The following is a 27,948-nucleotide window of genomic DNA, read 5'->3' as shown; positions in this document are numbered from 1 at the left end:
CACGAGGGACATGGATAGGGTAAATAGCAATGGTCTTTTTTATCCCCCGCCCCCTCCAGGGGAGGGTGTCCAAGAAGGGACTTAAGGGGCAATGTTTTCACACACAGTGGTGGGTACATGGAATGAGCTGCCAAAGCAAGTGGCAGAGGCTGCTACAATTTCAACATTTAAACCCTTCCTATTTATATCTCCATCCAGATGACTTTTAAAAGGATATGGGCCAAATGCTTGTAAAGGGACAGCACGAACTGAAGGGTCCGTTTCCGTGCTGCACATCTGTGACAGTCACTTGCAGTCTTTCTCCAAGGCTTTAATTAGATCAGCAATGTGGCCCTGGTCATCAGGGGAACTCATTATGAGAAGGATAGATTTTTGATTGGTCTGGGAATCCAGGGTTACAAGGATTTGGCAGTAATAGTTATTTGGATGGTAATGCAATTTCAATGGATTGAATGGTCTACTCTGCTCCCATGTAAGTTAGGAGACCAGGAAGGTCATTTCTTAACAAGCCAGAGTGAATTCAGATCCCTTTATTTTCAATTCCAGATTTAGTAACGGAATTCAAATTTCATCAACTACAGCATCAAGTCCATAGTAGAGAACATTAACCAGAACATCCAGACTACCACACCTACTCCTCCATATTTGTGCAAATTACTTATCCTTCAGGTGTTCATGACAACTCAAAAGCAGATGTGTATTTTTTCTTTTTAATTCTAACAATGTTGCATGTTACATTTAATCAAAAAGACCAAAGCCCATGTCATCATCAGACTCTTCTGACTCTTCCTGTTTCTTCTCTTCCTTTTTCTCTTCAGCTGCAGGATAGAAAAATGACATCTTTTATTGACAAGAAACCCACATTCACAGAGCTACCACTACATTCTCATTGTCAAAAGCTGGATAACTTTAAAACGCACAGTACTGAGGCAACTGAAAGTTAACAAAATCTCAGCCACACATTCAACAAACCCCAAACAATGAACAAATCTGGTTAATTTAAAGTAACGTGTCAACGCTTTTTGGAAAAAAGCAACTCACCAGCAACAGGGGCAGCAGTGGAGGCAGCTGCTGCAGCTGGGGCACTACCACCTGCACCAACACTGCAGATCAGGCTGTTGATATCAATATTAGCCAAAGCCTAAAAAAAAATTTCATAAGTTAGTGAAATTTTCCTGAAACAGACTGTGCATAAATTTACTACAGACATTCATTTCAACATAATCTGACAGTACTGAACGAGGACTGAATCAATTGTTTTGCTTCTCACTCCAAAACTAATCCCCAGCAGCACTCAGATTAACCCAAACTGTTCACAAACTGGATAGCACATTCAACAACAAGCAGAACCCCTCTTTTCAATTCTCCCAGACTGCCTCTCACCATCCAGAACACAGCCTGATTTGGCCAGATACAGCTCATCTGCCAGTGCAGCCCTTAGGATTTAATTACTCTTACACTCAACTTTTGTCCATAATATACAGGCTGCCAAAGTCTCTCGGCAATTCACAAACATGGAACGATGTTATGTCTGTTCTGAGGACACCCAAATCTTGATGACCTCACCTTTTCTCTATCTATTACCATTCAGATGATCTATCTTCTTATTTTTACTAGTAGAGAGGATAACCTTACATTTATCCACATTAAACGTCATCCACCCCACTTTTGTCCAAATCACACAAGTATCTTGACATCATCTCCATTGTCTACTTTCCCAAGTAACTGTGATCCCTGAAGATATTACATTAGTTCCATCATCTAAATTATAGATTTGTGAATAATTGGGTTCAAAACACTAATCCCTACAGGACCCCACTAGTCACTACCTGCCTTTGGTAGGTTATTTATTCATGCTAGGCAAAAGTGAGGACTGCAGATGCTGGAAACCAGAGTATAGGTCAGAGTGGTGCTGGAAAAGCACAGCAGGTCAGGCAGCATCCAAGGAGCAGGAAAAAGCCCTTCGGGCAAAAGCCCTTCATACTCCAATTTCCCTATATGCTAATCAATTCTCTATCCACGTCAGTAGGCTACCCATAATGTTATGTGCATTTTCAAAAAAAAAACAGGGTATTCTTCATACAGGGCCTGGAGAGCTTTCAGAGTCCAAATAAACCACATCCATGCAGATAAAAGGTTGGGACCATAGAGTTAAGCAAGTGTAACGACAATCAACATCAAGACCAAACATCGATCTCCTGCATATGACATCAGTTTCTAAACTCAATAGTGAAAAAGGGTAGATAATTTCTAATACTCTGTTCAGATGATCACAGGAGCAGGTGGGTCACTGCCCACTGCATTACAACAGCAAGCTCCTCCCCCTCCCCCCATGGAAGGTTGTCCTGGGCAAATTACCCAACTAAGATGGTCAACAACAGTTAATGCAGACAAACTATGACTCTGGACCTTACCTTGGCAAATAGACTAGGCCAGAAAGGCTCAACAGTTACTCCAGCTGTTTTTATCAGAGCATTGAGTTTATCTTCCTAGGAAAGAAAACAAATGAATGTTATATGTTCAGGAGAAAGAGTACTATCTTGGTCCAGATATTTGAGAGAATGCTGTCCAGTTTGAAGATTCAGAATAATAACTACACTTGCATTGTTATCACAGTAATCTCACAAATCAAAAGAACAAGTGGCATAACTTTGAAGCAAGATGGCAAAGGAACACTCAACACATGGTGTCGGGCTGAAGAGAGATGGGAATGATAGGAATTAACTTCAAAAAGACATAGATAGGTTAATGCAGAGTGTATATGTAACAGCGACTGAAAACCATAATTACAAAACTGTTTCCAGAAGAAACTGCTCCCACTCATTAAAGCCTGAAGGACGACAGTACAGATTTAAAATAATGCAGCAAAGAGTAATAAAGCTACAAACTGATGTTATGAACGAGTGGATAGGATGTGACATTCTACAGTATTGAACAATATTATGTTCAAACAGGGAACAACAAACTGGAGGCAGATGTGGAGGAATGAGCTGGGTCAGTTGGTGTAGACACAGAGCGAGTGTAAAAGTCAGGGATGAATAACAGGAATTCAATCCAAAAACAACATCAGGGAGATGAGCACATGTTGTCGGGCTCAGCGTGAGGCGGTGGGAACAACCGGCAATGACAGAAATCACCGACTGAGTGAACTACAGAGAGAGGGGGGGGGGGGGCTGGTGGGAATTGGCCCCTCTCCGCCTGAGGGACCGCGGGGGGCTGAGGGTATGCCCCAGCCCCAGGCCCAGGCCTCCTCTCCCCTTCCCGGGCCCGGGGCCTCCACACGTGCGGGGCTCTCCGGCCCAAAGCCCGGGGCCTTGGGGGGGGGGGGGGGGAAGCCGCTTCTCCAGCGGAGCCCCGGGGCCTGAACACGGCGGCGGTGTGGGGGTGGGGGGGGTCCCTGTGGACGGCGCCGGGGCACGGACACTCACGGTGACGGTGACCTCGTCGTCGTGCAGGATGAGCGCGCTGTAGATACAGGCGAGTTCCGAGGTGGAGGCCATGGCTGTCTGACAGAGACGGTGCTGGGTGGCGGGGGGTCCAACAGTGCTAGTCGCCGGGAGGAACTCGGCCTTAGCTTCGATCCGAAGAACCGAGCACTTCAGGACCGGGGCAGCGCGGGAAGAGGAAGTGCAGGCCCCGGGGCGGTCCTTTATATAGTCAGTGGGTGGGGACGCGGAGGGTCAGACGTCATTTCCTGGTTACCGCACGGCATCTTCCGGGTCAGTAGCATGTTGACGTCCGGGTCAGCGACGCGGCACGTACTGGGGCGGATCGGGGCTGGACAGGGGGGCGGGGCAGGGGGGCGGGGCAGGGGGGGCGGGGCAGGGGGGGCGGGGCAGGGGGGCGGGGCAGGGGGGCGGCGCTGGGCGACAAGGCGGAGTTGGGCGTCGGGGCGGGAGGAGGCGGGGCTGAGCGACGGGACGGGGCTGGGCGATGGGGCGGGGCAGGGGACGAGGCGGGGCTGGGCGATGGGGCGGGGCAAGGGGCGGGGCGGGGCGGGGCAGGGACGAGGCGGGGTTGGGCGATGGGGCGGGGCAGGGGACGAGGCGGGGCTGGGCGATGGGGCGGGGCAAGGGGTGGGGCGGGGCAGGGGACGAGGCGGGGCTGGGCGATGGGGCGGGGTAAGGGGCGGGGCGGGGCTGGGCTGGGCGATGGGGCGGGGCGGGGCGGGGTTGGGCGATGGGGCGGGGCTGAGAGTGTGTGTGCTCTTGTTTTGGGGGGGGGGTCGGGTGGAGAGTGTGGCCCTCCTCAGTCAGCGGCAGCACCCGTGGAGCGGGAGAGTCGATATCTCGGGCAAAAGTCCTTCATCAGGAATGAGGGGGTGGCCCCATGGAGGCTGGGAGGGAGAATGGGGAAGGTAGCTGAGAGTGTGATAGGTGGATGGTGGTGGGGGTGGGGGTAAAGGTGATAGGTCAGAGGGGAGATGGCCAGCTCATGAGGATGGTGCTGAGCTGGAAGGTTGGGACTGGGTTAAGGTGGGAGGAGGGGAAATAGAAACTGGTGAAAATCCACGTTGGTCCCCTGTGGTTGGAGGGTCCCTAGTTGGAAGGTGAGGTGTTCTTCTTCCAGGCGCCGGGTGGTTACAGTGAGGTGATGGAGGAGGCCCAGGGGTTAGAGTGTGGTGATGAAGTCACACTCTCATCTACCTTCTCCCCAGCCCCACCCCGTCCCATTTATTTCTCAGCCCCAACCCACAAGCCTCATTCCTGATGAAGGGCTCTTGCCCGAAACTTCAACTCTCCTGCCCCTTGGATGTTGCCTGACCTGCTGTGCTTTTCCTGCACCACACTCTTGACTCTGATCTCCAGCAACTGCAGTCCTCACTTTCTCCTGGTGGTGGAGGATTCAGACCTTAACAGGAGAAGCTGGGCTGGCCACAGGTAAACAAAGTCTGACAGGGACCCTCTCTTTAACACGTAGAGACAAAGAGAAACTGCAGATACTGGAATCCAAAGTAGATAACAGGAGGCAGCATGAGGAGATGGAGAAGTCAACGTTTTGGGTGTAGTATAACCACAAAAATTATACTTAATGTCACTGGCCAGTCTGAAACTTTCTGTCCCTTGTTGTTTTCACTGCCCCATGAGGAGTGGAAGTACATTATTATAAGATACAATGGTCCAGTCTATATCATACATTCCCCACAGTGTGGAAGCAAGCCCTTCTGCCCAACAAGACCACGTGACCCTCCGAAGAATTTCCCACCCAAACACATTCCTCTTACTCTACATTTATCCCTAACTAACGCATCCCTGAACACTATGGGCAATTTAGCATGGCCAATTCACCTAACCTGCACATCTTTCAACTGTGGGAGGAAACCCACGCAGACACAAGGAGAATGTGCAAACTCTGCACACACACAGTCGCCTGAGGATGAAACCAAACCTGGGTCCCTGGTGCAGTGAGGCAGCAGTGCTAACCAATGTGCCACCATATTCCACTAACTGGATTTTTAATCATTCTTATAACTTTGGAACTCTGAGCAGCAGTAAAGATTTTCATTAAAGTAACACCTTCCTGGATCATAGATTGATTAGCATAGAATGAACCATTCACCTGTTGTGCGTCTCCTGGCCCTCTGAAGGAGCAATTTTTCTCTTGCCATCTCTTCTGCCCTTTAGCAATTAACATGGATGGAGCCACAGGGTTTGTTCTGAGCCATGTTGTCTCAGAATAACGGTAGTCTATTTAAGACTGAGACAAGGAGCAAGTGAGGACTGCAGATGCTGGAGATCAGAGCTTAAAAATGTGTTGCTGGAAAAGCACAGCAGATCAGGCAGCATCAAAGGAGCAGGAGAATCGACGTTTCAGGCATAAGCCCTTCTCTCCTGCTCCTTTGAAACGAGGAGCAACTTCTTTACACAGAGGTTGTTGAATCTTTGGAATTCTCCAGATGATGGTGGAAGCTCAATCGTTGAGAAGACAGAGATTCATGCATATATAATGAGAGTGTGGAAATGTGGCATTCAGGCAAATGATCAGCTATGATTTAAATGAATGACAGAACAGGTTTGCCAAGCTAAATGGACTATAGGCAGACCATGGATTGCAAATGAATTCTGTTCTTGAGTCCATTTGCAAGTCAACTTGTGCGCAAGTCTGAACACAATGCAGGACAATACGAAATAACCGTTCAAAAGTGCAGGGATATGTTCATATTTTGGATCTTTGAAATTATTTTTAATACACCCTTGTATGGGTCTGAATTTGTAAGTCACTCAAATTGAAGACCCCCCCCATAGTCCTGCTCCTATGTTCCTAATAAAAGATACCAGTCAATACAACTTTTATTATTCTTATGGAAATGCATTATGTGCATAATTACTTCTGTGTAAGAAAGACCTTGAGTATTGCTGAAAAGATTAATTTTTTTTATAACTAAAGGATGCATTCTAATAAACAATGCTGCAGCTGTTCAGAGTCCACTTGACAACCAATTGACACCCTCCATACATAAAGTGTAAATGTTCTTTCGCTTCACATAGATATTTCTTGCAAATTATTCTGAGGAGAACCAGGTGAAACAACAAGCATCTTTTTTTCAGCAGTACTCAAGTTCGGTAATACAAAACAAGGAAGAATTTTATCAGCAATATAACAACCAGTGTTGTTATAATGCAGCATCAATATTACAGCCAAATGACCCAAAAAGAAGAGGAAAAAGATAAAATTTGCAAGTAACGTCAAGATGAACAGCAAGATCTTCTTTAAATATTTAAAAAGGAAGAGAGATGCCAAAGTGAGCATGGTCCTCAGAGAATGAAGATGCAGAAATAATCATGGGAACCAGGAAATGGCAAATGAGTTATATATTCCTTTCTTGTCTAGTGCTTATTATTGACAGATGCAAGAATGAGAGATTTCAAAATAAGGAACAATTCAGACTCTCTGTTAAAAAGCATGCTGATTACCAGATGGGCTTGCAGAGTGTCTCACTTGAACCTCCTGGAAGCTACATATTGTCATGCACAGGGACTGTCCTCTGCAGGAAATTCGAACACTCTAGGTATCGCATTTTTCTTCATTCTACTGTGTGCAGGACAATAGTTCCCTGGTGCATTCTTGATGGCAATGCCTCAACTAATCAGAATTGACTTGCTAACCAGTCGACATCCTTGTGCAGTCTAAAATATTGTTCCCTTTAAAATTTGGTATGCTTGTCGTAATGAGTGCCAGCACCAGTAGTGTGTCTGTCTTCAGCCACATTCCAATTCTGTGATACCAAACAACAATTTTATTCCCTTCTCCCTCAGCTACTTGTGTAGCATCCTCTTAAACTCATGTGTCCCGTTCACTTCGTATACTCCCAGTGGCAGCAAGTTCCATTTTCTCACCATTCTTAATTATCTTATTGGATTTCTCCATAGCATATCCTATATTAATGGCTTCCAGTTATGCTCTTCCCCTATCAGAGAATGTATTTTTCTGTATTCATTCTGAGCAAAACCTTTCATAATTTCATATACATCTGTAAGTCATCCTTCAGCCTTTTATACTATGAAAGATGACACCCAGCTAGTGTAAGACGGATGACAAAATAGGAGAGTTGACATCTTGCTGTTTATTTGATGCACTTACATTTCAGTGACTTAGATGCTTCAGGATCATCTTGAAGGTTTCACCAGGCCTGAAACCTGTGATTTGTAGAGAGTCAAAAAATCATATTTGTATATTTGTCAATTAAGAAATGTGGCTTTCTTTCAACAAGATGTGATTACTTTCCTAGCTATACTAAAATGTATAACTTGTCTCCTCAGCACAATTACGTTGTATTACTACAATTTCAGATCCGACAGTACTTTCCCACACCTCTCATAGATGTTTATTTTTCACGTGAACCTCAATATACTTCCTTGGAAGTCTATTTGACTGCATGAAGATGTACATCAATAATAAGATGAGAAACTGCACTTTTGGCAGTGATTTTTGGACTACAATGGGTTAATTCCTTTTGTTTCGATTACTTTTGAGGTCATTTGGCATTTATTGGGAGTGCGTTAGTGTAAACATTAACACAGAACAGTCCAGAAATGTGAATTTGAAACTTCCTGGTCTCTATAACTCATTTAAACACTGCCTTTGCAAAGTGAACCACTAGAAGGTCTAGGTTCATGTATGTACTCTGGAGGGGCAGTTCTGTAATTCTAATATGTAAATGAAGCTTCATTCCCAATCCTTTTTAGCACAGGTATGAATTTAATGATTGAGAGATCCAGTAGCTATAGAGAGGTGTGATCAATTGGGATCACGCAAGTAGTGAAAAAAACAACTTGCATATATGTCATAACTTTTATAATTATTGAACTTCTTAAGGCACTGCACAGCCAATGAAGTACAGTCAGTTCTGCTGTAACGCATGTTTCTTCAACACGAATTGGCTTTAACACAATTGAAGAATTTAGACTGTTATTTGTAGAATGCGAACTGTCCATACCTGTGTCTGTGTGGGTTTCCTCCCACAGTCCAAAGATGTGTAGGTTAGGTGAATTGGCCATGCTAAATTGCCCGTAGTGTTAGGTAAGGGGTAGATGTAGGGGTATGAGTGGGTTGCGCTTCGGCGGGGCAGTGTGGATTTGTTGGGCCGAAGGGCCTGTTTCCACACTGTAAGTAATCTAATCTAATCTAATAACGGATCTATCGTGTTATATCAGATACTGGATTAGTGGTGCTGGAAGAGCACAGCAGTTCAGGCAGCATCCAACGAGCAACGAAATCAACGTTTCGGGCAAAAGCCCTTCATCAGGAATAAAGGCAGTGAGCCTGAAGCATGGAGAGATAAGCTAGAGGAGGGTGGGGGTGGGGAGAGAGTAGCATAGAGTACAATGGGTGAGTGGGGGAGGATATGAAGGTGATAGGTCAAGGAGGAGAGGGTGGAGTGGATAGGTGGAAAAGAAGATAGGCAGGTCGGACAAGTCAAGGAGACAGTAACTGAGCTGGAAGTTTGAAACTAGGATGAGGTGGGGGAAGGGGAAATGAGGAAGCTGTTGAAGTCCACATTGATGCCCTGGGGTTGAAGTGTTCCGAGGCAGAAGATGTAGCGTTCTTCCTCCAGGCGTCTGGTGGTGAGGGAGCGGCGGTGAAGGAGGCCCAGGACCTCCATGTCCTCAGCAGAGTGGGAGGGGGAGTTGAAATGTTGGGCCACGGGGCGGTTTGGTTGATTGGTGCGGGTGTCTCGGAGATGTTCCCTAAAGCGCTAGGAGGCGCCCAGTCTCCCCAATGTAGAGGAGACCACATCGGGAGCAACGGATACAATAAATGATATTGGTGGATGTGCAGGTGAAACTTTGATGGATGTGGAAGGCTCCTTTAGGGCCTTGGATAGAGGTGAGGGAGGAGGTGTGGGCACAGGTTTTACAGTTCCTGCGGTGGCAGGGGAAAGTGCCAGAATGGGAGGGTGGGTCGTAGGGGGGTGTGGACCTGACCAGGTAGTCACGGAGGGAACGGTCTTTGCGGAAGGCGGAAAGGGGTGGGGAGGGAAATATATCCCTGGTGGTGGGGGTCTTTTTGGAGGTGGCGGAAATGTCGGTGGATGATTTGGTTGATGCGAAGGTTGGTAGGGTGGAAGGTGAGCACCAGGGGCGTTCTGTCCTTGTTACAGTTGGAGGGGTGGGGTCTGAGGGCGGAGGTGCGGGATGTGGACGAGATGCATTGGAGGGCATCTTTAACCACGTGGGAAGGGAAATTGCGGTCTCTAAAGAAGGAGGCCATCTGGTGTGTCCTATGGTGGAACTGCTCCCCCTGGGAGCAGATACGGCGGAGGCGGAGAAATTGGGAATACGGGATGGCATTTTTGCAAGAGATAGGGTGGGAAGAGGTGTAATCCAGGTAGCTATGGGAGTCAGTGGGTTTGTAAAAAATGTCAGTGTCAAGTCGGTCGTCACTAATGGAGATGGAGAGGTCCAGGAAGGGGAGCGAGGTGTCAGAGATAGTCCAGGTAAATTTAAGGTCAGGGTGGAATGTGTTGGTGAAGTTGATGAATTGCTCAACCACCTCGCGGGAGCATGAGGTGGCGCCGATGCAGTCATCAATGTAGCGGAGGAAGAGGTGGGGAGTGGTGCCGGTGTAATTACAGAAGATCGACTGTTCGACACAGCCAACAAAGAGACAGGCATAGCTGGGGCCCATACGTGTGCCCATGGCTACGCCTTTCCAGCTCAGTTACTGTCTCCTTGACTTGTCCGACTTTCCTATCTTCTTTTCCATCTATCTACACCACCCTCTCCTCCTTGACCTATCACCTTCATCTCCTCCCCCACTCACCCATTGTACTCTATGCTACTCTCTCCCCACCCCCACCCTCCTCTAGCTTATCTCTCCATGCTTCAGGCTCACTGCCTTTATTCCTGATGAAGGGCTTTTGCCCGAAACGTTGATTTCACTGCTCGTTGGATGCTGCCTGAACTGCTGTGCTCTTCCAGCACCACTAATCCAGTATTTGGTTTTCAGCATCTGCAGTCATTGTTTTTACCGTGTTATATCCGAACCAACTGTACTTTTGAAATGTAATCTCTATTGCAGCCAATCTGTGCACAGCAAACTCCAACAAGCACTAAAGTGATAATAACAAGATGATCTGTTTTAGTATTCTGATAATATTGGCCCAAATCACTCGTGATAACTCCTGTACTCACCTTCAAAATAATGTTATGGGACCCTTTACATCCACCCAACTAGGCAGGTGGGTGTTTTATATCCCAACAGTACAACATTTTCCTACAATACTGCACTAGCATTTCAGCTTTAGTTTGTGTGCTCAAATACTGGAGTGGGACTTGAGCCTTGGTCCCTTTGACTCAAGAAGTATGGGTGCTAATGTGTTACAACTAACACACACAAGTGGGAGATGGAGCAGTAATTGTGGGTAGACGGACTTATGTGCCATAGTGATAATGTCTTTCCCTCTGAGCCAAGAGTCCTGGATTCAAGTCCCACTTGCTCTACGTGGATATTATAACATCTCAGAGTAGGTTGGCAGGTAAACCTATGCCCTCTAGTTCTGGACTCCCCCACCCCAGGGAAAAGGCTTTGTCTATTTATCCTATCCATGCCCCTCAACAATATGGGTGTTTTTGCAGTGCAGTGGTAGTGTACCTACCTTGCGCCAGGAGGCCCGGGTTCTTGTCCCACCTGCTGTATGATAACGTGCCTGAACCGGTTGATTAAAAAATATCTGGAACAGAGATGGCATTCACCATGGTCTTCCTTCAAAAGGGAGGTTACTACTTCTCCATTCCAAACTTCCAATCTCACAAATCTAATCGTATTTTTTAATTAAATAATAAGAGGAAACAACCCCAGCCTATTCAGCCTCTCTCTATAGCTCAAATCTTACAGTCGTGACAACGTCCTCATAAATCTTTTCTGCGCCATGGAGTCATAGAGATGTACTGCATGGAAACAGACCCTTCAGTCCAACCTGTCCATGCCGACCAAATATCCCAACCCAATCTAGTCCCACCTGCCAGCACCCGGACCATATCCCTCCAAACCCTTCCTATTCCCATACTCATCCAAATGCCTTTTAAATGTTACAATTGTCCCAGCCTCCACCACTTCCTCTGGCAGCTCTTTCCATACATGTGCGTGAAAAAGTTGCCCCTTAGGTCTCTTTTATATCTTTCCCCACTCACCCTAAACCTATGCCCTTTAGTTCTGGACTCCCCCACCCCAGGGAAAAGGCTTTGTCTATTTATCCTATCCATGCCCCTCAACAATATGGGTGACCGGAATTGTATGCAGCAATTCTTGGTTAGTCAGAACAAAATGCAATACCTCATATTTATCTAAATTAAACCCTCTCATCCCCCTAGTCCTTTTTCCTATTAAGGATATCGAACTAACAGACTTATATTTATCTGGGTCCTCTTGTCTCTTATTTGATTGATGGAAAGTGCATCAGACCATATGAATTATTTTGGAGGTTAATGAACTGTAATTGAAAAAGGGGCCCTCAGGTGGATATCATCTGGACTATCTGTTATCAAGTTCTTAATTCTATTTAAAATTATGTGTGCATTTAATTTAATATTATTATTTTTACCATAAATCCTATTCAAATCCGATTGTCAATCATCATGTTCAGGAGTGATGACCACTGAAAGGTAATCGTCTATTATTTTCACCACACCTAGTGAGTAGCCTTTGCGACCTATACATGAACCATCTTGTTGGTCAGATGTATTCACCTTAGGAAACATTATGTGTAGTTGATGTAGGGAATGACGTGAAACAACCTTTGCCTCTTTCAAATGCTGCAGTAACAAAATCACTCAAAGTTCATATTATACATTTATTCATTACTGCCACAATAAAAAGCTTGTATTGATATATCACCTTCAGCAAAGTACATCATTCAAGGTGCTTCACAAGAATGTTATCAAGCAAAATTTGAAACCAAGCCATATGAAGGGACATTGGGGGAGATAATCAAAACTGCATAAGCAAACAAATGGAAAGATAAGCAAGGGAATGACAGAGCTTAGGGTCGGCAGCCTAAAGTACAACTGTCAATCATGCATTGATTCAATTTGGGAAATCAGAGCAATTCAGAAATCTCAGAGAATTGTCATGTTAGACAAGATTACAGAGGTACGGGTGGGCAAGACTTTTACATTAACATAACCAATTCTATCTCACATCATTAGAAGCGCAAATTATATATGGTAAAATTAGTTAAATAGATTCTTCACAAACATGAATCCAATTACAGTTCTAATAATTACATAAATGCATGACAGATATTTTTAACCTTACAATTGAATGCAATTGTGTTGACTATAGTAACATGAGGAAAACTAATTGTGCCAATGATTCATATAATCCCTACAGTGAGGAAGCAAGCCATTTGGCCCATCGAGTCCACACTGACTCTCCAAAGAGCATCCACCCAGACCCAGACCCTACCCTGTCCCTATAATCCCTTATTTATCATGACCAATCGAACTAGCCTGCACATCCCTGGACACTATGGGCAAATTAGCCTGGCCAATCCACTTAACTTGCACACCTTTGGATTGTGGGAGGAAACCCATGCAGACATGGTATGAATGTGCAAACCCCACACAGACAGTTGCCCAAAGGTGGAATCAAACCCAGGTCCTTGGTGCTGTGAGGCAGCAGTGCTGGCCACTGTGCTGCCCTTTTTTTATTGTTGTACAACTACTTATAGCAATTTTTTCTCTATGCTATGGAGGTCACATTTAATGGAGGTCTCATTAATCCTATGGAACAGTTTTGCTTTAATCTTATGGAATAGTTGCAAATGGAGTAAAATTGGCCATAATCACTGGTGACGTTGTTCATGAAGTCGGTAAGTGTTCATTTGATACTTAAATATCTTTAAGTTATTTTATTAATTTGGTTTGCCTATTTTTTGAGTGACAGGATAGTAAGCATGTGGTAGTATTTGATTGCGTTTTGATCAATATGGGATCACTATAGTAAATCATGGCATGAATGCAAAGTTAGAAACTTCAAAATGCATCAGCTAACTTTTGTTCGTGGATTTTTGCTCTAAGTAAAATTAGTAAGCTGGTTTGTAATTAGATCAGCGTAAGCAAAAGCTGCATTCTACATGTTAAAAGCCCAAACTAGTTTATCAGCTTGAGGATTAGCCAAATGAGACTTGCACAAGCTGTAAGCATCAATTTGTTTTCATGGAAAGTAACTGAACCATTCACATTGCATAGGTCCTTATCACAGCAGTTAGTCCCAGCACTGGTGGTTATGACACTGATGGTTCCAGTACACATCGAATTTTCAATGCAGCCCTTTGTCAAAGTAGTTACTTCTTTTCCCACTAGAATGATGAGAGCAAAGATAATTTAAGCTCATTAATTTTCAAGCATCAGTTATATTAATATTTTAATCAGTATTGTGACTTTACTGAACACTCTTCTGTGATTCCAGGAAGGAGTTACAACACACCAGCAGGAGACATGTGATTCTTACAAATTGTTATTGATCTTAGCCTTGTCATTTGGAGAATAATTAAGAGCCTGCTGGTTGTATAGCCACAGTGATAGATAAGGCTGCTTTCTCACATTGGTAGCTAATGGAAGCCATCATTAACAAGGGCATGAGTAGGTTATTTGGTTATTCCTTCCATCTGCCAAGAAGATGTTCTTTGAATATTACATATCAGAGGATTAGATAGGGTGGACAATGAGAGTCTTTTTCCGAGGATGATGATGTCTGCTTGTACGAGGGGGCATAGCTGCATATTGAGGGGTGATAGATTTAAGACAGATGTCAGAGGCAGGTTCTTTATTCAGAGAGTGGTAAAGGCATGGAATGCCCTGCCTGCCATTGTAGTTTACTCAGCCACATTAGGGGCATTTAAACAATCCTTAGATAAGCAAATGGATGATGATGGGATAGTGTTGGATGATGGGATTAGTTTACAGATCAGCGCAACATCGATGGCTGAAGGGCCTGTTCTGCTCTGAATTGTTCTACATTTTATGTTGTCCAAAGGGATTAGAAATTCACCTCATACACTCGAGCAAATCAGTTTGAGATTGGCTGTCCATTCTAAACAGTAACTGACATTCAGGGTTTTTGCAACATATAGCACTATACAGCAGAACAACAATATAGCCAATCTCTCACAAACAAATACTGAAGCAGGAGTAGGCCATTTGGTTACTTGAGCCTGATGAAATCATGTCTGAACCGATTGCTCAAATTCATTTTTTGTCTGCCCAACTCTCTTGTGGATCAAATGTATACTTAGTTTATCATAGCATCCCTATAAGCCATTTAGCCCAATGCGTCTGAGCCAAGCCCCCCCCCCTCCCCACTCACGAAGAGACCCCACGCAGACCCAATCCCCCACCCTTGAACTATCCTCGAACATATTCAAATACCCAGTTTCCATTAGTCTCTGGAGGAGAGAATTCCACGCACCAAACACCCTATGACAGTCCAAAATTCTTCTTACCTAAATCCTAAATGAAGATTCCTTACTTTGGAACAGTGTCCCCCTGATTCTAGACTGTTCACAAAGGGAAATGTTCTGTCAATATTCACCCTGCCAAAGCCCCTCAGGAACTTGCATGATTCAATCAGATGACCGCTCATTTTTCAAAATTGCAATGGGTATAGCCCCAACTTACTCATCCCAAGAGAACTTTCTCTAAATTATTTCCTGCTGAATTATATTCTTAAGTAAGGAGATCAGAAGTGTACACGGTACTCCAGATGTAGTCTTGCTAACATTCTGTAAAACTGTAGCATAGTTTCCTTACTTTCATTTTCAGTTACCCCGGCAAAAAAAGATCACCCTTCAATTTGCCTTTTTAATTCTCTGCTGCACAATCTTTTATTCTTTATTTATTAGGACACCCAGATCCCTCTTAGCTAATCAGTTGTGCAGTCTCTCTGCATTCAAATATTATGCAGTTGTTTTGTATTGTTAACATGGACAAAATAACATTTTCCTATGTTATCCGCATCTGCTAATTCTTTTTTGTTCAATCACTTAACCTATATAAATTCCTTTATGGACTATTTTTATGTCATCTTGACAACTTAGTTGCTTATGGAACTTTGTGATATCAGCAAATTCAGTCACCATTCATCCAGTCCCTTCAAGTCCATTGATGTTGATTATAAGTAGTTGAGGCCCCAACACTGATCCCTCACTGGTACTCAGCTAGTAACAGCTTGCCAATCTAAAAATTACTGTACTTTTTCTCCTTCCTGTTAGCTAATTAATCTTGTCTCCATGTTAAAATGATACTCCCTACATCATAAGCTCTTACTTTGTAAAGTAACTTTTGATGTTACATCAAATGCCTTTTGGAAATCCAAGAACACTACATCGAAAGGTTACATTTTATAGTTACTTCAAAAAAAAACCCCAATACATTACTGAAACATGATTTTGTTTTCACAAAACTCTGTCTGATTACACTATGACTTTCTAAGAATCTTGCTATTACCTCCTTAATAATGGAGATAATAATCTAGCATTTTCCCGAAGACAGATATGCTAACTGGCTTATAGTTTTCTGCTTTTATTATCCCTCCTGTCGTGAGATGTTATATTTGTGATTTCCCAGTCTGCTGGGATCTTTGCAGAATCTAATGAATTTTGGAGGATTACAATTATGAATCAACTACCTCTATAGCCATTTTTTCAAGAGACTACAATGAAGACCATCAGGCCCAGGGAATGTTAACCTTTAGTTCTAATAGTTTTCTCAGTACATTTTTCCTGAGTGATTGAGATTGTTTTTAGTTCCTCCCTCCCATTTGCTTCTTAATTTCCAAGGATAGTTTGAATGATTTTTGTGCCTTCCACAGTGACGACAGATACAAATACTTATTCAACATTCTGCCATTTCCTCATTTCCCATTATTAACTAATCAGTCTCTCTCTTCAAGGTTAAAATAATCACACAACATCAGGTTATAGTCCAACAGGTTTAATTGGAAGCACTAGCTTTCGGAGCGCTGCTCCTTCATCAGGTGGTTGTGGCTCTTTCATCAGATGTCACTACCACCTGATGAAGGAGTGTCGCTCTGAAAGCTAGTGCTTCCAATTAAACCTATTGGACTAAAACCTGGTGTTGTGTGATTTTTAACTTTGAACACCCCAGCCCAACACTGGCACCTTCACATCTTCTCTCTTCAAGGGTTTGCTTTTCCTTTTAAATACTAGAAACTCCCAGATTTTTGTTACATTTCTAGCCAGCATAATTCTTTCCTTGTATTTCTGTAATAATTCTCTACTGATTTCTAAGCTCTTTCCAATCTTCTGACCTTCCTCTAGTCTCCATGGTTTGCAATTTATTTCAATTTCACACTATCCTTAACTTCCTTCGTGAGCCACAAGTACTGCATGCTTCTTCTAGAGTCATTTTCAGTGGAATATATATTTGCTGGGCACAGTGGAATAAATGTCCTACCATTTTACCTTTTTATAATTCATTCATTCTAATTATCCCTAAGTGCCCAGAGGGTAGTTAAGAATCAATTACATTGCAGTGGCTGTTGGGTCACATGTAGGCCAGACCAGGTAAGGATAGCAGTTTCCTTCCCTGAAGGACATTAGTAAACCAAAGGTTTTTACAATGATTATATGTCAACATTAGTTTAGCTTTTATTTCATAATTTTAATTAATTCAAACATCACCATTATCAAAGCTGAATTCAAATCCACATCCTCAAAACATTAGTCTGGAGTTCCAGATTAATAGTCCAGAGATATTAACAGTACATCCTTATTCTCTCAGTTCACTTTGGCTAACTCTGACCTCATACTCTTTATTTAAATTTGAAATACGACTTGCCCTTCTCTCCCTCAAATGTAATGCAAAATTCAATCACATTATGATCATTGCTACCTAGAGATTTCTTCACTTGCACGCATCCAAGTCTAGAATAGCCTCCTGTCTAGTTGTCTCTAGAATGTGCTGCTCTAAGAACTGTTCCAAAATCCTAAAACTCATCTTTCAGGCTACTTTTGCTGATATGATTGTCTGATCTATGCTCAGAATAAAATCACCCATGATTATTGATGTAACTTCCTTACAAATCCCCGTTATTTCTTTTTGAGCTCTGTCTTACAATACACTGTTATGAGACCTGAGATCTAATGCATGATTCTCAACTAATGCATTGCTATTTATCACCTCTATCCAAACTTCTGGCACATTCTTAAGTTTGTACACTCTGTTCCTTCTTGCCAATCTTTAATGAATACTAACTTGTTCTCTTGCATGGATCTAGCCCTTTAACTTACTGCATATTTCCTCATGTGACCTATTTCCCCAACTATTTACTTTAAAGTCCTCTTTGCTGCCCCAGTTGCACACAGGTTCAGGTGAAGAACATCCACCAATACCAATCCCATCTCCGTTAGTACTCCTGCTAGTGCGTTACAAATCAAAAGTTGTTTCTCTCACTAATCCTTGAGCCATGTATTTAACTCTCTAACTATAGGTCATTCTGCTATAATGCAACAGTTCCTCTGCAACCCCACACTATGAAAAACCTCTATAGAGGTTATCGAAAGTGCACAAACCAGACATCTCACTCAGACCCATAGTATCACGACCAGGGACAGCATCACACAAACTGGCTAAAGAACTACAGCAGAAACTGAAACACCTGATCAGCGGATCCAGACACTCTATACAATCAACACAGGAATTCTTGGACATCATCAGAAATATACACATAGACAAGAAGAAACTATGGTCTCATTCGATGTAATGGCACTGTTCACCTCTATCGACAAAACCCTAGCCAGAGAAACAATAGCCAACCTGCTGGACATACAGAACAGACAACAGGACGTTGAACCTATCAACAAATACTGCTGGACTTGTGCCTCACAACACACTTCACATTCAACAACCAAATATATGAACAAATCAATGGCACACCCATGGGCTCACCCATCTCTGGACTCATAGCAGAAGTGGTAATGCAAAGGTTAGAGCAAACAGTCTTACCGCAAATTCAACCCAAACTCTGGGTCAGATACGTGGATGACACCTTCGTAATCATTAAAAACACAGAAATAGAGAACACACACCGGATCATCAACGCCACACTCACAGGAATCCGATTCACTAGAGAGGAAGAAAAGGACAACCAACTCCCATTCCTAGACGTGATGGTACAGAGAACACCGAACGGAGAATTCACCACAAAGGTATACAGGAAAACCACACACACAGACCAAGTCCTAAACTACGAAAGCAACCACCCCAACACACACAAAAGAAGTTGCATCAAGACACTGTTCAAAAAGGCCACAACACACTGCAGTGCACCAGAACTGCAAAAAGAGGAAGAAGAACACCTATACAATGTATTCACCAAAAACGGATGCCCCCGCAATTTCATCAACAGATGCCTAAGGGAAAGACAACGGAATGAAGAAGTGCCGCAACCCAAAGGACTAGCCACACTACCATACATCAAAAACATTTCTGAACTGACACCAGACTACTGCGACCACTAGGACTCATAACAGCACACAAACCAACAGCCACTCTCAGACAACTCACCAGGACGAAGGATCCAATACCCAGCATGAGCAAAACCAATGTAATGTACAAAATCCCATGCAAGGACTGCACAAAACACTGCATAGGACAAACAGGAAGACAGCTAACGATCTGCATCCATGAACACCAACTAGCCACGAAACGACACGACCAGCTATCTTGCGGAGTGGACTCGATGGGCCGAATGGCCTTACTTCCACTCCTATGTCTTATGGTCTTAGTAGCCACACACTCAGATGACAAGCAACATGAATTCGACTGGGACAACACTACTATTATAGAACAAGCCAAACCGAGAACAGCCAGGGAATTCCTAGAGGCATGGCACTCATCCACAGATTCAATCAACAAACACATCGACCTGGACCCAATATACTGGCCACTGCAGCAGACAGCTGGAACTGACAACCGGAAGCGGCAGAGACAAACCACTATAAATGCCGGAGGAAACATCACAGAAGCGCTTCACAGGAGGCTCTCAAGCACTGAGGATGTCACCTAGACAGGGGACGAAACGTCTGCAACACAAATTCCCAGCTTGGTGAACAGAACCACAACAACAAACCTCTATAGAGAATCGCACTGTTGAAGATTGCTATGGAAAATCAGTACACTCGTTCAGTAGTAAGTTTGCGTTATCCAAACAGCATCCACAATTTATCAATCACATGATAGCCAATTTGCATTGACGAAATGTGTGCTATACTAGAACAACCTATATATTTATCCCAGTTTGTTTGTGATTCAGGTAATAAAGTAGAGATTATTATACTTAATTGCGAAGAGCTTTCAAGGCGGCTTTTAACTTCACACCAGGTTGCTCATACTCCCTAAGCAGAAGCTCTTCTTCAGTTCCATCCAGGTCATTGGTGTCTATGTGGATCACTAAGACTGGATCCTGCACATTATTTTGAAGGATCCACTCAGCTTCAAGCAGTGATCCTGAAACTTGGCTGTCTACAGCTGTCTGGATCTTTGCTCATGGCTACTGGGAACTCTGTCTATTTCTGTTACTGTACTGTATCTTAATATCACTGCATTCTTAAGTATTCCCACTTAGAGTCATAGAGTCATAGAAATGTACAGCATGGAAATAGACCCTTCGGTCCAATCCGTCCATGCCAACCAGATATCCCAACCCAATCTAGTTCCACCTGCCAGCACCCAGCACATATCCCTCCAAACCCTCCTATTCATATACCCATCAAAATGCCTTTTAAATGTTGCAATTGTACCAGCCTCCACCACTTCATCTGGCAGCTCATTCCATACACGTACCACCCTCTGCATGAAAAAGTTGCCCCTTAGGTCCCTTTTATATCTTTCCTCTCTCACCCTAAACCTATGCCCTCTAGTTCTGGACTCCCCCACCCCAGGGAAAAGACTTTGTCTATTTATCCTATCCATGCCTCTCATAATTTTGTAAACCTCTATAAGGTCACCCCTCAGCCTCCGACGCTCCAGGGAAAACAGCCCCAGCCTGTTCAACCTCTCCCTATAGCTCAAATCCTCCAACCCTGGCAACATCCTTGTAAATCTTTTCTGAACCCTTTCAAGTTTCACAACATCTTTCTGATAGGAAGGAGACCAGAATTGCACATATTATTCCAATAGTGGCCTAACCAATGTCCTGTACAGCCGCAACATGATGTCCTAACTCCTGTATTTAATACTCTGACCAATAAAAGAAAGCATTCCAAACACCTTCTTCACTATCCTATCTACCTGCACCTCCACTTTCAAGGTGCTATGAAAATGAATTCCAAGGTCTCTTTGTTCAGCAATATTCTTTAGAATCTTATGATTAAGTGTATAAGTCCTGCTAAGATTTGCTTTCCCAAAATGCAGCACATCGCATTTATCTAAATTAAACCCCATCTGCCACTTCTCGGCCCATTGGCCCATCTGATCAAGATCCTGTTGTAATCTGAGGTAACCCTCTTCGCTGTCCACTACACCTCCAATTTTGGTGTCATCTGCAAACTTACTAACTGTACCTCTTATGCTCGCAACCAAATCATTTATGTAAGTGACAAAAGGTAGAGGAGCCAGCACCGATCCTTGTGGCACTCCACTGGTCACTGACCTCCAGTCTGAAAAACAACCCTCCACCATCACCCTCTGTCTTCTACCTTTGAGCCAGGATATCCAAATGGCTAGTTCTCCCTGTATTCCATGAGATCTAAACTTCCTAATCAGTCTCCCATGGGGAACCTTGTCGAACGCCTTACTGAAGTCCATATAGATCACATCTACCGCTATGCCCTCATCAATCCTCTTTGTTACTTCTTCAAAAAACTCAATCAAGTTTGTGAGACATGATTTCCCTCGCACAAAGCCATGTTGACAATCACTAATCAGTCCTTGCCTTTCCCAAATACACGTACATCCTGTCCCTCAGGATTCCATCCAACAACTTGCCCACCACCGACGTCAGGCTCACTGGTCTATAGTTCTCTGGCTTATCCTTACTACCCTTCTTAAAGAGTGGCACCATGTTAGCCAAACTCCAGTCTTCCACCACCTCACCTGTGACTTTCGATGAAACAAATATCTCAGCAAAAGGCCCAGCAATCACTTCTCTAGCTTCTCACAGAGTTCTAGGGTACATCTGATCAGCAACTGCTGGAGATTTATCCACCCTTATGCGTTTCAGGACATCCAGCACTTCCTCCTCTGTCATATGGACATTTTGCAACGTGTCACCATCTATTTCCCTACTTCCTATATCTTCCATATCCTTTTCCACTTGAATGATTTATTTTTCCAAGGTACCACTGTCAATTTTTTGATCTGTATGAGATGCCAGAATGTTGAACTTGTTAGGTGATTACAAGAACCTAGATAGCTATGATTCTATTTTCTTCATCTCCATGACAAAAACACTTGTCATCTCACCTTCCTGCTCTACCTTGGTGCAAGACAAATTTCCCTGAATATATTGCACAGTCAACAGTGGTGAAGATGAGGATGTGGTTTGTTTCCCTGCATTCCACCAATTCATGTTTCAGAAAGTTCTCCGATAACATCCCATTTCTTTTCTGCACTTCTGGATATTCTAGCAGGAATGAAAACGTTTCTTTTTCTATATGTTTGATGGATTCATCAAAAGCCTCAAAAAGGTACAACATTGATGAATGTCTAATACTGTATAGTTTAACTTATGAGCTCAAATGGCAGCTTTTATAAGATAATTAGTAATGAAAACTTACGTATAGTTGCGCTGACCTGGGATACCATGCATCTGTCCTGACTACCTGTGCAATTTACCGGTGAGTTCTGGTTGCAGATTTCATTGCTTTGAGCATTAGTGCAGCTGTAGCATTGCAAGGGGACAACTGCAAACAGAGTAAACACAGCAACAACCTTAGCACTGTGCAGTTTTACCCTTAGTAGCAAAGATACAAACTAAGAATTTGTTATTTCTTAACAGAATTACATATTTTAGTGTTTTTGAGATCCACTATCTTTTTTTTATACTTTATATTGGCTGTCCTCCCATCTGGATCACACATTCATTATGCATTCTGAGTTCTTTCTTTGATTCCCTCCCTAAGGTTGTGTGGAATTAAGAGAAGGTTGCTAGATGTTATGACTTTAGATTTCCAGATGTTAGAAGTAATCAAATATGTTGACAAAGCTTAGAGCTATTCAACTTTAATCCATTTTGACCTGCTGTCAGTGTTGTGTTGTACCTGACAGTGCTGCTGTGAATGTGCCCCGTTATGCCAGAACAGCTTCATGCATACAACTGGTTCCTGATTAATTAGCTCTTTGCTCTTTGCTCTTTACCATATAGCCAACCGAGCTAACCAACCCCCTTTCTTGACAATACAACAATATATAATACTGGCCCTAGTGCCTGACAACAAAGGAATCAGCCTGTTCTTGGGGTCCTGCCAAAGCCCTTGTTAGTTGGCTGTCAAAGTTTTGTGAGAGCAGTTTTTGGCAATATTCCTTGGATAACAGCAGTGTTGGCACCTGGCTTCTGTTTGGGACTGCCTTCAAGATTTAGAATTCAGCATGTTAAATATGACACTGTTGACTTCATAATGTTTTCACTTAATCAATGTTTTTCAAGTATATGAGTAAAAATACATTGGTATGTTTTTAACAGTATTTGAGCAATCTTCTGTGTATCTCTCCTTTGAAAGTCTAAACTAGAACAGAAAATCAACACTGAAAGCCTCTTAGGAAGAAACTATGGTCATTAGGAGGGACAACATTTAAAGAGAGAAGAAACTACCCTGTCCATCAAATCGAGCTGCAGCTGGATGACTAAAGAAATTGAGGGTTTGGCTAAGAAAAAGAAGGAAGCATATGTCAGGTATAGACAGGATAGGCCAAGTGAATCCTTAGTATAAAGGCAGTAGGAGTATACTTAAGAGGGAAATCAGGAGAGCAGAAAGGGGACATGAGATAGTTTTGGCAAATAGAATTAAGGACAATCCAAATGGTTTTTATAAATATATTAATGACACAAGGGTAACTAGGGAGATAATAGTGCCCCTCAAAGATCAGCAAGTCGGCCTTTGTGTGGAGCCACAGCAAATGGGGGGGTATACTAAACACGTATTTTGCATCAGTATTTACTGTGGAAAAGGATATGGAAGATATAGAATGTGGGGGAAATAGATGGTGACACCTTGCAAAATGTCAGATTACAGAGGAGGAAGTGCTGGATGTCTTGAAATGCATAAAAGTGGATAAATCCCTAGGAGCTGATCAGGTGTACCCTAGAACTCTGTGGGAAACTAGAGAAGTGATTGCTGGGCCTCTTGCTGAGATATGTGTATCATCGATAGTCACAGGTGAGGTGCTGGAAGAATGGGGTTGGCTAATATGGTGCCACTGTTTAAGAAGGGTGTTAAGGACAAGCTAGGGAACTATAGACCAGTGAGCCTGACGTCGGTGGTGGGGAAGTTGTTGGAGGGAATCCTGCGGGATAGGATGTACATGTATTTGGAAAGGCAAGGACTGATTAGGGATAGACAACATGGCTTTGTGTGGGGGAAATCATGTCTCACAAACTTGATTGAGTTTTTTGAAGTGACAAAGAGGATTGATGAGGGCAGAGCAGTAGATGTGATCTATATGGACTTCAGTAAGGCGTTCAACAAGGTTCCCCATTGGAGACTGGTTAGCAAGGTTAGGTCTCACGGAATACAGGGAGAACTAGCCATTTGGATACAGAACTGGCTCAAAGGTAGAAGACAGAGGGTGGTGAAGGGTTGTTTTTCAGACTGGAGGCCTGTGACCAATGGAGTGCCACAAGGATCGGTGCTGAATCCTCTACTTTTTGTCATTTACATAAATGATTTGGATGCGAGCATAAGAGGTATAGTTAGTAAGTTTGCAGATGACACCAAAATTGGAGGTGTAGTGGACAGCAAAGAAAGTTACCTCAAATTACAACAGGATCTCGATCAGGTGGGCCAATGGGCTGAGAGGTGGCAGATGAAGTTTAATTCAAATAAATGCGAGGTGCTGCATTTTGGGAAAACAAACCATAGCAGGACTTATATACTTAATGGTAAGGTCCGAGGGAGTGTTGCTGAACATAGAGACCTTGGAGTGCAGATTCATAGTTCCTTGAAAGTGGAGACGCAGGTAGATAGGACAGTGAAGAAGACATTTGGTATGCTTTCTTTTATTGGTCAGAGTATTGAATACAGGAGTTAGGAGGTCCTGTTGTGGCTATACAGGACATTGGTTAGGCCACTGTTGGAATATTGCATGCAATTCTGGTCTCCTTCCTATCAGAATGATGTCGTGAAATTTGAAAGGGTTCAAAAAAGATTTACAAGGATGTTGCCAGGGTTGGAGGATTTGAGCTATAGGGAGAGGCTGAACAGGCTGGGGCTATTTTCCCTACCGCGTTGGAGGCTGAGGGGTGACCTAATAGAGGTTTACAAAATTATGAGGAGCACGGATAGGATAAATAGACAGTCTTTTCCCTGGGGTCGGGGAGTCCAGAACTAGAGGGCATAGGTTTAGGGTGAGAGGGGAAAGATATAAAAGAGACCTAAGGGGCAAGTTTTTCATGCAGAGGGTGGTATGTGTATGGAATGAGCTGCCAGAGGATGTGGTGGAGGCTGGTACAATTGCAACATTTAAGAGGCATTTGGATGAGTATATGAATAGGAAGGGTTTGGAGGGATATGGGCGGGTGCTGGCAGGTGGGACTAGATTGGGTTGGGATATCTGGTCGGCATGGACGGGGTTGGACCGGAGGGTCTGTTGCCATGCTGTACATCTCTATGACTCTATGATCTGTGATAGGGGAAGGACATCTTCTAGCCACACAATAAAAAGACAGTGGGAACACCTAGCCTTGAAGGTGTCAGAAAAAGCTCAATGCTTAAGGGCAGTGAATACATTTCTAAGTGCATTTATAACAATTTTACCACTAGTCTCAGCAGCTGCTCAATTTCCATACACTATTACAACGGCTTACATCACTGGACACCTGTGACTAGTCGTGTGCCACAAGGATCAGTGCTGGGTCCACTGTTTTTCATCATTCATATAAGGGATTTGAATGTGAATATAGGAGGTATGATTAGTAAGTTTGTAGACGACACCAAAATTGTTGGATAGCGAAGAAGATTACGTCAGAGTCCAGCAGTATCTTGATTAGATGGGCCAAGGGGCCAAGGAGTAGCAGGTGGAGTTTAATTGCGATAAGTGTGAGCTGCTGCATTTTGGAAAGGCATATCAGTGCAGAACTTACACACAATGGTAAGGTCTTGGAGAGTGTTGCTGAACAAAGAAACCTTGGAGTGCAGGTTCATAGTTCATTGAAAGTGGAGTTTCAGGGAGACAGGATAATGAAAAGGTATTTGGTCTGCTTCCCTTTATTAGTCAGTGCATTCACTATAGGAATTGGGTGGTCATGTTGTGTCAGTACAGGACATTGTCGAGAGTGTGGTGCTGGAAAAGCACTGCAGGTGAGGCAGCATCCAAGGAGCAGGAGAATCGACATTTTGGGCATAAGCCCTTCATCAGGAAATTGTACAGGACATTTGTTCGGCCCCTTTTGGAATAATGTGTTCCATTCTGGTCTCCATGCTATAGAAGAGTGTTGTGAAACTTGAAAGAGTTCAGAAAAGCTTTCCAGGGTTGGAGGGTTTGAACTACAGGGAGAAGCTGAATAGGCTGAGGCTATTTTCCCTGAAGTGTCAGAGACTGAGGGGTGACCTTATCGAGTTTTATAAAATCATGAGGGGCATGGATAGGGTGAATAGACAAGGTCTTTTCCCTGGGGTGGAGGAATCCAAAGTAGAGGACATAGGTTCAAGATGAGGGGGGCAAGATTTAAAAGGGACCCAGGGTTGGAGGGGGGCAGCTTTTTCGTGCAGAGGGTGGTGCTTGTATGGAAGGAGCTACCACAGAAAGTGGTGGAGACTGGTACAATTATGATATTTAAGAGGTACCTGGATGGGTATATAAATAGGAAGGGTTTAGAGGGATATGGGTCAAATAGGACTAGATTTATCTCGCATATCTGGTCGGCATGGATGGGTTGGGCCAGACGGTCTGTTTCAATGTTGTACATCTCTATGACTATCATGTGATTAATCCTCAGCTCTTCACAGGAACAAAGCATAAGATACTAACCTCCAGAAGTAGATAATTAAGTTTGCAGGAGTTTCTTATAGAAGGAAATTGAGGTAAAGAAATGTAGAGGTGTAGAGAAAGTAGTCCAGAGTTGAGAGCCATGTAAACTGAATGAGCAGCCACCTGAGGAAGCAGAAATTAATTCAAAGGGGGTAGGTGAGCCTAAATGCGATTGTATGTGGAAAATCGAATGGCCTGCCTTACTGTTATGCACCTTCTCGGCTTGATTTTCCACAGTATGTTGTGTCAGCGCCACAGCACAAACATCTACTCCCCAAACTACCATACGTCATTGAGAAAGTTAAATTCAGTTACATTGACTTCTGCTAACAATTAATCACTTATGTTCCCAGCATAACAGAAAGTTTAATTAAAAACAAAAGTGCTGGAGAAAGCTGGTCTGATAGCATCTATTTTCTTTCAGACCTTCAGTCTTTTGCTTTTATTTCAGAAGAAGCTTGTTCAATCGTCCTTTACATTGAGCCCAAAATAAACTTGTAAAGCAACAGAACATTTCTTTTTAAATTTCTTGAATAATGAGATATATAACATTAAATTTAAGTCTGTGTTTGTATAAAAAAAATACCTGATGGAATAAAGAAGTAACTCATAAGCAGGATGAATAAAACAGTCTTCATCTTGATCCGCAGTTTGCATGAATGCTCTCTCAATTGTGCTTTATAAATGTAAGGGGAAATGTTGTTAGCAATTGTTGTCATGTGTTTAGAAACACAACACTCTAGATGAAATGTTAAGTACTAAATCCCACAGATATAATTAATTGTACATCTTTTATGCACAGCATTAAATTTCACACATATTATTTAAATGTGAATCAACTGAATATGAAAAGATTTTTAAATCTCCAATCCTATTACTATTATGTTGTCATTGTCTAGAAATTAATTTATACCACTGCATAGAATTGATATTCTATAATGTCACCATTGCGAACTTTGATATGTTGTATCTTGAATTTTATAAATCTAGATGCCAGCATGTATGTAAGAAATGCACATTGCCTCAGCAACTCTGATTACCTGAGTGAACTGTAACCGCCAGGGTCTTAACAAACATCAAATTTGTCACTGGTTTAGTAAGTTGGAACACAGGCTAATGTCCTGGAAACATGACTTCAAATCCCACCGTGGCAGGTGGTGAACTGGAACGAGAAGCTATTCAAATCATTCTAAAATCCCAACAGGCAGGGAATTGTCTGGCCTACTGTGCATCCAGACCAATAACTGTTGGCCTAGATGACAGTTTACCCCCCCAGTCTCTTTGGATGAGTAAACTCTGG

General features: G+C 43.2%; 1 protein-coding gene and 1 long non-coding RNA gene across 2 annotated transcripts; both read right to left on the bottom strand.

The window, feature by feature from the left end:
- Window positions 1-515: 515 nt before the first annotated feature.
- Window positions 516-3,642, bottom strand: rplp1 (ribosomal protein lateral stalk subunit P1). The gene is made up of 4 exons (XM_072569897.1): window positions 3,429-3,642; window positions 2,415-2,489; window positions 1,042-1,141; window positions 516-818 (listed from the first exon to the last, which is right to left on the bottom strand). Exons 1-4 carry the CDS (start codon window positions 3,498-3,500, stop codon window positions 739-741), a joined length of 327 nt encoding a protein of 108 aa, XP_072425998.1. The 5' UTR covers window positions 3,501-3,642; the 3' UTR covers window positions 516-738.
- An 8,636-nt stretch (window positions 3,643-12,278) lies between these two features.
- On the bottom strand, window positions 12,279-27,326 carry LOC140476732 (uncharacterized). Its single transcript, XR_011960579.1, has 3 exons — window positions 27,235-27,326; window positions 22,241-22,366; window positions 12,279-13,801 (listed from the first exon to the last, which is right to left on the bottom strand). It is a non-coding gene; the product is annotated as an uncharacterized lncRNA (long non-coding RNA).
- Between the last annotated feature and the right edge of the window lie 622 nt (window positions 27,327-27,948).

The sequence above is a fragment of the Chiloscyllium punctatum genome, chromosome 5 (genome assembly GCF_047496795.1).
Source record: "Chiloscyllium punctatum isolate Juve2018m chromosome 5, sChiPun1.3, whole genome shotgun sequence".
NCBI lineage: Eukaryota > Metazoa > Chordata > Chondrichthyes > Orectolobiformes > Hemiscylliidae > Chiloscyllium > Chiloscyllium punctatum.
This window is presented reverse-complemented; position numbering and strand designations above follow the sequence as displayed.

Bases quoted from the DNA above. Each gene is read 5' to 3' on its own strand.
- rplp1 (XM_072569897.1), bottom strand. From the start codon at position 3,500: ATGGCCTCCACCTCGGAACTCGCCTGTATCTACAGCGCGCTCATCCTG. The intron at 2,490-3,428 runs GTGAGTGTCCGT...TTTCTTTCCTAG, and splicing joins ACGACGAGGTCACCGTCACC to GAAGATAAACTCAATGCTCT. The intron at 819-1,041 runs GTGAGTTGCTTT...TCTATCCTGCAG, and splicing joins CACTGCTGCCCCTGTTGCTG to CTGAAGAGAAAAAGGAAGAG.